The sequence below is a fragment of the Staurois parvus genome, unplaced genomic scaffold, assembly GCF_062004578.1.
Source record: "Staurois parvus isolate SC_StPar_1 unplaced genomic scaffold, SC_StPar_1.0 ptg000011l, whole genome shotgun sequence".
NCBI lineage: Eukaryota > Metazoa > Chordata > Amphibia > Anura > Ranidae > Staurois > Staurois parvus.
Window position 1 is genome coordinate 32,253,300 of NW_028317807.1, and position 12,214 is coordinate 32,265,513.

General features: G+C 40.8%; 2 protein-coding genes across 2 annotated transcripts in view; both read left to right on the forward strand.

Moving 5' to 3' along the window:
* Positions 1-12,214, forward strand: part of SPAG16 (sperm associated antigen 16) — a 1,274,471-nt gene that overhangs the window by 219,840 nt on the left and 1,042,417 nt on the right. The gene's annotated exons all lie outside the window — the stretch shown is intronic.
* Positions 10,436-11,134, forward strand: LOC149474160 (uncharacterized). The gene has a single exon (XM_089672432.1). The coding sequence runs from the start codon at positions 10,436-10,438 to the stop codon at positions 11,132-11,134; it is 699 nt and encodes a 232-aa protein (XP_089528558.1).

The following is a 12,214-nucleotide window of genomic DNA, read 5'->3' on the forward strand; positions in this document are numbered from 1 at the left end:
TTCAATCCATCTCCGTAATAATCATGTATGTCATTTTTGTGTACAAAACCTAATATTAAATCTATTTAATATTAGCATGTCAAACCTTATGCATTTCTTTTTTCTCTGTTACTGAAACAATAAATATCTTGAAAATAGAGAATAGAGATAAAAAAAGGGGTGGTGTTCAAAGTATATGTAAAGGCAATACTTACACTTGCAAGTATAGTGCATGGATAGACCAACACCAATATCCATGCATTTATTAAACATTTTTTAGTGGTTTTAGTGCAGTCACTTGACTGCTCAGTCTTTAGTTTCTATGTTCTTGCAGGGCTGGTGGGTGGGTTCTTGATGCACACAAATCACGGGAGTAGGCACCCTCCTCCCTAACAGAACTAACAACTCTCAAGTAAGAATTTGAGGATGGAAGGGGAACAGAGCACATTGGATTAAAGTGGATATTGGATTGCACACTGTGGAGTATCTATATATGTGAAAAACATTTCTCCGCCACTCCTTTCCAATAATGCTTATACATATACACCTTTGAATAATAACACAATACAATATTTCAATATGATGATAAAAAAACTGATCTCCCTGAGGAAGTCTTGTGACTGGTGATGAAACATGTTGGGCAGAGCCTGGGTGACATATTCACATATATAGATGTATATTGGTGTTAGAGTGACACTGAATGATTGCAGCAAATCTGTAGTTATATATAGGGCACTTATAGTGTAGGTTGTAGCTGCATGGGAGTCAAAAGTGTTTGTTCATACTGTGAAGTGTACTTTTGATGTTGTACTTACACTGTAAGGGCTCATTCACACAGAGACAATTTCTGCATGAAGGAAAAGTCTTGCTGGCAGAGCTAGATTCCTGTATAAAATATGTGCCTAATATACTCGCATTTATGTGCATATGCACGTAAAATCTGCAGATCTACCTGCGTAAATTCTGCAACTGTGTCCTACTTTATGTGCAGCTAAACACAGCACATGTTTTTGTATGTAGGCGCAACTGTGTGTATGGCTGATAGATTGGTATACCTTATGGTGCCATTTCAAGCTATGGATAGAAGGAAAAAGATCACCCCTCTGGCAAGTGAGAAGAGGGGAGCATGAATCCGACCGATTCTAGTGTCAACCAAAACATGTGGAGGGATGGACGTTGCTCAACTGACCCCAGCAGTCCAATGTTGAGGAATGACCTCAGCCCCTGTTCTGGTCACACCCTCTGACACGCTTTGCCCTGGGCAAAACACATCAGAAGGCATGGCCAGAATGGCGGCTGAGGCCATTCCTCAACATTGGACTTCTAGGGTTGGTTGAGCAGCGCTCATCCCTTTACTTGTATGGGCTGATTGATTACTATAGTGCCTTGTTTAGATGCTTACAAAACTATCTGCTGTACGCATTGATTTTTTTTCTGCCCTTGTGAATGAGGTCTAAGGACTTAGCCAGGCAGCAGATTAGCGCTCTCCTCTGTGCAGATGCATGAGCATCCACCTCTGAGTTGTGTGCAAGCAGCCTATAGAAGTGGATGCACATGTAGTTCTGGCATAGATACAATCGCATGTCAAAATTTGACATGCAGGCAAGAACAGGTGCACGGATCCAAATGCAAAGCCTCTGACATGCTCTTGTGTCGATGCCAGCACTGCATGTGCATCCCTTTCTATGGGCTGCCTGCACGCAGCTCTGAGATCCCAATGGAGAGGAATGGTTCATCATCAAGGCATCTTTACTGGCACATATTTCATTTGTGCTAAAGAGGGTGGCTGTCACAGTGATCCTGTGCTGTGTCCTCATATTTCATACACCCTGCAATGTTGCCCAAATATTTGGATGGGGAAGGAGTGAACATTTCAGTTGGAAAGCAAGCAAACTGCGATTTTGTTAACATACACTTACCTATAGAGATGTGCACGATGGAAACATTTGTTTAGTTTTGTTTCAGTTTAATTTTGTAAGTAAATAATTTCATTTCATCATTCTCATTATGATAGAACGCTTCATTTTTGGAATTCGGTTCACATATTCGGATTCGTTTCATATATTCATTGTTCCAAATCAATTTGTACCTTTTGGAAGTTATTTCAGATATTGGAGAAAATAAATATATATATATATATATATATATATATATATATATATATATATATATATAAACTTGTTAATTCCTTTTGGGGGATTACTTATGCACTCAGAGTCATCCCTGCTAGTCCAACCCACAAAGAGAAATGGAATTAGCTGAATGGATGATATTTACTGGAGTCGAGTGCATCCGAAGGTAACAAATGGAATTTTGTATTCATTCATTATGTTATGATTTAGAGATTCTAATGGATTCACCTCCATCCAACCCAAACACAATAAGTAGGAATCATTATCCTATTTCACTTTTATACCTTACTGTATTTATTGTAATATATTTTCATTTCATATGTAGTGCATGTTTTATAAAAATATAAAATGTTAATGCAAAAAGAATCTGCTGATTATCCAAGTGTCAAAGACAACCACTCCACTCTCAGCTGAATAATATAAAAATGAATAAATTCGGATCATTTATTATGTTGTTGCGTTATTTTGGATGCTTCATACATTAACAAAAGATGCAGACTATCACATCATGTCATCTAAATGAAATGAACGAATAAGAATGAATTAGTTGATTTCGTTCTAATTTATTTACGATTTTTAAAAATTCATTAGTATTGTAATTCGGAGACTCAGATACATCTAAGTAATGAAAATTTTGTTATGTAACGAAATGAATCGCACATGTCTACTTACCTATAATAATGAGGCTGGATTCACATTTATGCATTGCAGTAGGGCACTCTCTATGCACATACGCATGTAAATGGTTTGTCCCTTGTAGAGTGTTGCAGTGTAAAAATAGTTGAGATGCATACGATCACATGCTGAGGCACACTGAGAGCCCATTCAAAATCAGTGTGCTGCCTAAATTCAACAAGCCTAAGTGCATGGAAACACATATATTAATGCACACAAAGCTGGTCTCTAAGACAGCATATACAAAATTGTCAGTGTAGTCTTTTGACCTGGGAACATCTCAAATCATTTAAAGTCTGTGAATGTTATTCGTAAGCAAACTTGTTTTGAAGGCTATACAGTCCTTTTATAGGAGAAAAAAATGGAAAACAGAAACCGATACAGTTTTTTAGGGACGGATTCACCCCTCTCCCAACCAAGACACCCATCTACCTTGCTGCTCTTGAAGCCAATTCATCAAGTTTAAAGTTTTGACAGTAAACAATTGCAGTGATATATTAATTTGTACAAATACTGCTTGATCAATGTGCCGCACGAACTGAGCCTTATGGTAGTGATGTGCACAGATGAACTATCAGTCTATAATTATCAATTATCCATCTAGTCAAGTGCAACTTAGATAATATGAGCAAATTGATTGCTATAGTTTAGTGCAAATGTTGATGGCAATACAGTATTAAAGAAAATGACTTGTAAGCTTTTTTTTGTGGTGTACAAGCAAATAATGATAATGGCTAATAATCCCACAATGCTTCTGTGTGGGTGTACTAGTCTGTACTTAATTGGAAGGTGAAAGTAGCTTTATAAAGGAAAAAATGTTGCTCAGTCCTGCTTAGTTTAAAATAAACATGCTGAGAAAAATATGGAGACTGCAGTGTTGACTTCCCATTTGAAATTTTGAGTTGCCTTTTATTTATAGCTATGGATACTTGTTTTATGACAATGATTATGAGCTCGTTCACATGTGCAGAAACGTGTTTTTTTTTCTCTACATGATCAACGTCGGTCTCTTCAAGGGCATATAGAAAACAATTGTTTTCTATGTGCTCTGTTAACACCACAGTCATGATGTGCAGTGTGGGAAAATATGTATTGTATGCATTATTCTGCAATGCAACACATATGAACACGTGTAACGTCTACGTGAATGCAACATAGTTGAAAGTTAAGTAAAATAATGACACAGAAAATAGGGGGGAAAAAACATGAAAAAAATGCACATCAATGGATTTTATGCCACTTTAAAACAAACAGCAAAAAAGGAATGTAAATGGGCTTCAGTGCATTTTTTACATGGGCTTTTAGGCATGTTATGGTGTGAATGTGCCCTAAAAAAGTGTTGAAGGTGACCTTGAATTCTGAGAAGGAAAACAGAAATGACAGCCTCCATATTTATTTGAAATACTAATCTGTAGTACCCTTACTCAGAAAAAAGAAATATTGCCCTTTTTTACCTCCACCTAAAATTGTATTTTGACGTTGTCTGATGCAGCTGCCGTTTCAGTATTCTGACAGGTGTTTGTTGTGGCTGTCAGAATATAAGAGCTGTAGCTGGATATTCCTTCATCTTTGCTATGTAGTGTGGATGAGAAGATCTGTCAGATTATTTTCGTTCAGCCCACAGGCTGAATGAAAATAATATGTGTGCATATTTTCAGCTTTACAGTGAATTGTAGTATGAACAGTAAGGAATAGGGTGTGCCTTAAAGGATTTGTTACCCCAACATTTCATATTCCTGATATGTGCCTGCTATACCATGCACTTGTGTTTAAAAGTATCCTGTGCTTTTTGTATTGCTTCCTTTGTGTGAAATCCCTGATGTACCTGCCAATACCCTTGCTTTCTTCTTTCAAACTGACCAAGCTAGACATGAGAGTACATCAGTCTGTGCGTGGTTAGTTTTCTGGCTGTTCTTCAGTGGCCAAGACTTGTGTTGACATGCCAGTATTTGGTATAACAACTCTTTGACTTCAAACCAGCTTCAATTCTTCTAGGTACACTTGCACACAGTTTTTGAAGGAATGCGGCAGGTAGGTTGTTCCAAACATCTTGGACAACTAAGCACATATCTCATGTGGATGTAGGTTGCCTCTGATCCTTCTGTCTCTTCATGTAATCACAGTCAGACTTATGATGTTGAGATCAGGGCTCTGTGGGGTCCAAACCATCACTTCCAGGACTTCTTGTTCTTTACGTTAAAGATAGTTCTTAATGGCTGAATGTGTGGGGTCATTGTCCTTCTGCAGAATACATTTCTGTCTGGGATTACATAAGCAGACAAAAGGATTTCAGGCAGCCTACATCCACCGAGGATATGCTCTTAGTTCTCCAAGATATTTGGAGCAACCTACCTGCCGAGTTCCTTCAAAAACTGTGTGCATTTATACCTAGAATTGAAGAATTGATGCTGTTTTGAAGGCACAGGGTGTTTATTCCCCCACTGGTTTGCAATTCCAAATCATATTGATTGCAGATTATTTTTACTTTGGTTGGAATTTTAGATAAGTAGCATTACAGCTGTAGATCCATCTATTTTCATTTCTATACAAAATATACAATATTATATGCACAATAATATATACAGTGGGGCAAACAAGTATTTAGTCAGCCACCAATTGTGCAGGTTCTCCCACTTAAAAAGATGAGAGAGGCCTGTAATTGGCATCATAGGTAGACCTCAACTGTGAGAGACAAAATGAGAAAAAAAATCCAGACAATCAAATTGGCTGATTTGGAAAGAATTTATTTGCAAATTATGGTGAAAAATAAGTATTTGGTCAACATCAAAAGTTCATCTCAATACTTTGTTATATATCCTTTGTTGGCAAGGACAGAGGTCAAACGTTTTCTGTAAGTCTTCACAAGGTTGGCACACACTGTTGCTGGTATGTTGGCCCATTCCTCCATGCAGATCTCCTCTAGAGCAGTGATATTTTGGGGCTGTCGCTGGGCAACACGGACTTTCAACTCCCTCCAAAGGTTTTCTATGGGGTTGAGATCTGGAGACTGGCTAGGTCACTCCAGGACCTTGAAATGCTTCTTACGAAGCCACTCCTTCGTTGCCCGGGCGGTATGTTTGGGATCATTGTCATGTTGGAAGACCCAGCCACGTTTCATCTTCAATGCCCTTGCTGATGGAAGGAGGTTTGCACTCAAAATCTCACGGTACAAGGCCCCATTCATTCTGTCCTGTACATGGGTCAGTCGTCCTGGTCCCTTTGCGGAGAAACAACCCCAAAGCATGATGTTGCCACCCCCATGCTTCACAGTAGGTATGGTGTTCTTTGGATGCAACTCAGCATTCTCTCTCCTCCAAACACGATGCGTTGTGTTTCTTCCAAACAGTTCTATTTTGGTTTCATCTGACCATATGACATTCTCCCAATCCTCTTCTGGATCATCCAAATGCTCTCTAGCAAACAGACGGGCCCAGACATGTACTGGCTTAAGCAGGGGGACACGTCTGGCACTGCAGGATCTGAGTCCCTGGCGGCGTAGTGTGTTACTGATGGTAGCCTTTGTTATGTTGGTCCCAGCTCTCTGCAGGTCATTCACTAGGTCCCCCCGTGTGGTCCTGGGATTTTTGTTCACCGTTCTTGTGATCATTTTGACCCCACAGGGTGAGATCTTGCGTGGAGCTCCTGATCGAGGGAGATTCAGTGGTCTTGTATGTCTTCCATTTTCTAATTATTGCTCCCACAGTTGATTTGTTCACACCAAGCTGCTTGCCTATTGCAGATTCAGTCTTCCCAGCCTGGTGCAGGTCTACAATTTTGTTTCTGGTGTTCTTCTACAGCTCTTTGGTCTTCACCATAGTGGAGTTTGGAGTGTGACTGAGTTTGTGGACAGGTGTCTTTTATACTGATAACAAGTTCAAACAGGTGCCATTGATACAGGTAATGAGTGCAGGACAGAGGAGCCTCTTAAAGAAGAAGGTACAGGTCTGTGAGAGCCAGAAATCTTGCTTGTTTGTAGGTGACCAAATACTTATTTTCCACCATAATTTGCAAATAAATTCTTTCCAAATCAGCCAATGTGATTGTCTGGATTTTTTTTTCTCATTTTGTCTCTCATAGTTGAGGTCTACCTATGATGCCAATTACAGGCCTCTCTCATCTTTTTAAGTGGGAGAACTTGCACAATTGTTGGCTGAATAAATACTTTTTTGCCCCACTGTACATATTTGTCACACATAACACATAATATAATATAGTAATATATTAGGTGGATGGGAGCTGCTGGGATTTTTTTAATGTATAAATATTTTAATTATTCATATTTCCCAACAGTCATTTTTTAAAAGAGATTCCTAATCTGTGAAGTCATTGGGGGAAATGTATCAAACAAATTAATGACACTGTTGGATGCAAATCAGACTGCCTTTCACATAGCAAAGTCTCTGGCACAGGTTTGCAGCATATTCACAACTCTTGCATCTGTATTTTCTCTTGGCCAACTGTGACTGATTTGTAAATATCTATGACATATTTATCACTAAAGATAAGAGATTTTAAAGTGGTATTAAACCCAAAAGCATAAACGTAATGTATTGCAGCTTACCAGTCCATAAATGTTGTAGCTGCAAGTCTGTAGTCTGGGTCACTCACAGTACTTTCCTTTTCTAGGGACTCTTCCCTATTTTTTTCATTGCATGTTCATGGGTACTGTGACCCGCACCAAAGCGGTGAAATAGTGGACTGAATGTTCATGGTAATTGATTTTTCCAACCCCTTCTTTATGGTGGTACTGTGTCAAGCAGTTTCACACTTTACATTTTGTAGCTGCATAAGTTTACCTTTCTTTCACATTTTTTCACCTGGTGATGCAGCCAACAATAAACGTCCTGCCCTAGGGTGGCTTTATTACAGATGGAGGAGCAAAAGAGTCACCTTTGGATGAAACGTATCAAGAAAGGTTGGTTGGTTTTTGGGTGCCACTGATATTTTTTCATATCTTTGGTGGATAGTGGAGATGGGATGTTGTAGCCAGTTCCCTGTTGTTCATTTATGAGAAGAGGAGCGAGTCTTGATAGGACTTATTTCCCCAAATGTGCCCCTTTCACTTTTAAGGAAATACTTTGTTCATGCATGTGTGGGTATTTATTTATTACAGGTACTTATATAGCACTGTCAAATTACGCAGCGCTTTACACATACATGTTGTACATTCACATCAGTCCCTAACCCTCAAGGAGCTCACAATCTAAGGTCATATTCAAAATCTAACTCACATTCATACACATACTAGAGCCAATTTAGACAGGATCCAATTAACCTACCAGCATGTCTTTGAAGTGTGGGAGGAAACCGGAGTACATGGGGGAAACCAATGCAGGCAGAGGGAGAACATGCAAACTCTAGGCAGGTAGTGGCACGGCTGGGATTCAGACCAAAAACACTACTGCTGCTAGGCAGACGTGCTAATCACTTACTCACTGTGCCCGCAAACACCGATGCAGAAGTTATAGGGTTAATACTGCTTTATAGTGATACCAAAGCAATTTTTTTTTAACTTTAAAAAATAGAGTAAAGAGGAAAGGATTGCCACTACTCCCGACTAGTCCAGGTGAATAAACAATAAAGAGCAGCTTCAGCCTACATATCTCCACCAGACCACATACCTTGATGCATTTCACCCTGATGACTAAGCCCTGGTGGGTAGGGTGAAATGCATCAGACTGGTTTGGTGGAGAGATATATGCTGAGGCCACTCTTTATTGTTTACTTATCTGGGCTGGTTGGGAGCAGCAGTGATCTTTTCAGTTTTGCATTTTTTAGCTCCCTGGATTAGTATTAGGACAAGACTGCCTCCTATGTTCTGGGAGACCACCTCTACTTTCACCTCTACTTTGAGCAGCGCCAAAAGCAGTCAAACAGGTCGCAGAAAAAAAAGTTTCTACTTATCTGCTCTGTGTAACAATATTGTACAGAGTAGTCTTCTCCTTGTGGGTGCCCCCCATAGCAAGCGATGTGCTATGGGGGCACCCATGTGGGCATGCTCCCTAGCGAGGCTGTATTTGTCCTTTAGACCACACACCCGCTCCTCCTCACAGGATTTGACTGACAGCAGGAGCCGGTGACACTCTTTGCTGTCTGAGTCCCCTATGAGACCAGGAATTGAAGAGAGAAGACCTGCAGCCTGGCACAGCGCTGATTAGATTAGGTAAGTGTTTGGGAGGGGGGTAGTGAATTTTTTTTTTTTTTACATTAATGATGGATATACATCAAGGCAAAAAACACGTTAAGACTTTATAACCACTTTAATCCTTGACCTCTGGTATTTCTGTACTTCTGAGTTGTACTGCGTAGGTATCCATAATAAAAATAATGGTTTTCAACATTCCCCATAACTTCTCTTTCTTTCCAGATGAATATTTTTATATTTTTAGATAGCAGAGAAAGGTTAAAAACTATGTTTAGTTATTAATGAAACTGGTCAGATTATTGTCCAGTTATAATGATTAAAAATGTAATTTTCCAATTCACCTCTTCCTCTTCTGCCTATAGAAGGATGCCCACAGCTTGCCTCCATCTCGGCTGCCAAGATGGTGTTAAGCAAATAATTCCTGTATTAGGAATTGTGGCCAACACATGCTGCGCCTCTAGATGGGACACAGAGCTCTCTGTGGGAGTGTGACATTAAATTGATGTACCGCTATATGGCAGTGGACAGATAAATTGAATTCGGAATGAGAAATATGCATACGTATTAAAAATAAACCTGTGAACGTCAGTAGAAAAAAAATTAGGTGATTTTATGGCTTGCAAAATTTTACAACCTGGAAAATACTTTTTCTTTAAATCTCCATTTTTTTCTTATGTATTGTATTTTTCTCATTGTAAAATCATTTTGTGCAGTGCAAGAGTTGATATGGAATAATTTTCTGGCATTCTAGGGCCATGTGCAAACTTCAGTCTTTATCACATATAGTACTTTTATTTGATTTTATGTTTTACCTGATCCCATTCTCCGTTTTAACTTTTTTTAAAATAATTTAAACAAAAGGTTGCCATTTGATTGGAACCATCTTATTTTACTTGTCACTTTTGCAAAAAGGGAGTAGCTTCAATCAGCCGCCAGCTGTCATGTACCTAGTTGTACAGCTCGATGTGAAGAGGGAGGCCTCTTTTACAGCTCCAGCTCAGGGATCACTGGTAGTGGTCAGTGGTTAGTGCTTCTTCCTGTAGACAAGCATTTCGCCGTACACAGGGCTCTGCCTCTAGGGGAAAATTTCAGGGCCAGAAGAAATCCTGGGTGCGGAAGCCCGCCAGGTCAGATTCTAAGACCGCTTTATGATGAAGGGGCGCCCCCACTCGTGCGGGTGGGGGGGGGGAGACTTTTGGTTTTTGTGGAAATCCAGGACAAGTGGGTCACTGCTACAGTTACTCAGGGGTACAAACTGGGGTTTTGGGGGATTTTTCTTCATTTCTTAAGGTCCAATGTATCCACAAATCCATTGATTAGGAATGCTTTGTTTCAGGCACTCAACCAGCTGTTGTCCCAGGGCGTGATTGTGGAGGTTCCAGTGGACGAAAGGTTCCAGGGATTTTATTCAAACCTTTTCACAGTTCCAAAGCCTAATAAGGATGTAAGGCCTATTCTAGACTTAAAGGGGCTAAACCGGTTCCTAAAGATTCGTTCATTTCTGATGGAATCAGTCTGGTCAGTAGTCGCATCTTTACAAGAGGGAGAATTTCTAGCATCCATAGACATCAAGGATGCATACCTGCATGTGCCAATATTTCCAGCTCATCAAAAGTTTCTGCGGTTTGCGAATAAAACTCGACATTTTCATTTTGTGGAATTACCTTTTGCGCTAAACACGGCTCCTCGAGTGTTTACAAAGATTCTGACTTTAGTTATGGGCCTGCTCAGAACTCAGGGAGTACCAATTTTGGGCTATCTGGATGATCTACTGCTCAGGGGTCAGTCAGGTCCAAGCCTGCGAAAAAATTTGGACCTTGCGATTCATACTCTGGAACTCTTGGGCTGGGCCCTGAAGCCAGTACAGTATTTGGGGGTGGCCCTAGACACTGTCCAGGCAAAGGTGTTTCTGCCTCCTGGAAAGGGTTGCGCCCTGAGAGATCAGGTTCAGAGTTTGAGGATCAGGACGTATCCTTCCATTCGTCACTGCATGAGGTTAATTGGGAAGATGGTATCCTCATTCGAGACTGTTCCCTATGCGCAGTTCCACTCAAGGTCTTTGCAGAGGAATATTCTGTCGGCATGGAACAAAAAGATTCCAGCGCTAAATTATTGCATATCTTTTTCCCCCCAGGTACTGCAAAGCTTGAATTGGTGGTTGGAAGCACAGAATTTGGAAAGAGAAGATCTTTCCCACCAGTGATTTGGAAGCTGGTAACAACCGATGCCAGCCTCTTGGGTTGGGGGGCTTTTCTAGAAGGGACAACAGTCCAGGGGACTTGGTCGCTGGAGGAAAAGATCCTTCCCATCAATATCCTGGAGTTTCGGATGGTGAAGCTTGCCCTGAGATATTGGACAACCAGGCTTCATGATTGGCCTTTCAGGGTTCAATCTGACAATGCTGGGGCAGTGGCATACATTAATCAATAAGGCTCTACCAAGAGCCGGAAGGCTGAGGAGGGGGTAGATCTCATTCTGGTTTGGGCAGAAGGGCATGTTCCAGTTCTGTCAGCAGTGTTCATTCCAGTGATAGAGAAGTGGCAGGCAGACTACCTCGTCATCGTTGGCTGTTTCCAGCTGAATGGGCACTGCATCCCGAGGTGTTCTCGGCAATCTTCCAGCGTTGGGGGTACCCAGATGTAGATCTATTGGCGTCCAGGTTCAACAGCAAGGTGGACAAGTTTGTGTCCAGGATACGGGACCCTCTTGCGATAGGGGTAGATGCCTTGGTATACAGTGGGATCAGTTTTCCCTAATATGCTTTTTCCCCAGTTCAGCTACTTCTGAGGCTATTACGCGGGATTCAAGACAAGGTGATTCCGGTGCTATTAGTAGCACCAGCCTGGCCCAGGAGTTTTTGGTACATGTACATTGTCAGGCTAGCAGTGGGCGATCCATGTCCTCTGCCAGATTGGTCAGACCTGTTGTCTCAGGGACCTATACTGCACCCAGCTTTATGGTTGCTGAATTTGATGGCATGGCTGTTTAGACCCAAATCTTGAAAGATAGGGGAGTGTCAGACTCGGTTATCCACACAATGTTGAATGCTAGGAAGCTGGTTTCTAGCAACATTTATTATAGAACTTGGAAAGCATATATTTCTTGGTGTGAGGGTCAAAACTGGCACCCCCGGAAGTATTTGATTGGGAGAATTGTTTGTGTTTTTTCCAATCAGGAGTAGAAAAAAAATTGTCTGATGGTGTTATTAAGGGTCAGGTTTCAGCCTTGGCTGTTATTTTCCAAAGACCAGTTGCTGCTCACTCTTTGGTTCGTTGTTTCATTT

What these genes read in the sequence shown, in the direction of transcription:
- LOC149474160 (XM_089672432.1), top strand. Translation starts at nt 10,436, where the DNA reads ATGGAATCAGTCTGGTCAGTAGTCGCATCTTTACAAGAGGGAGAATTT.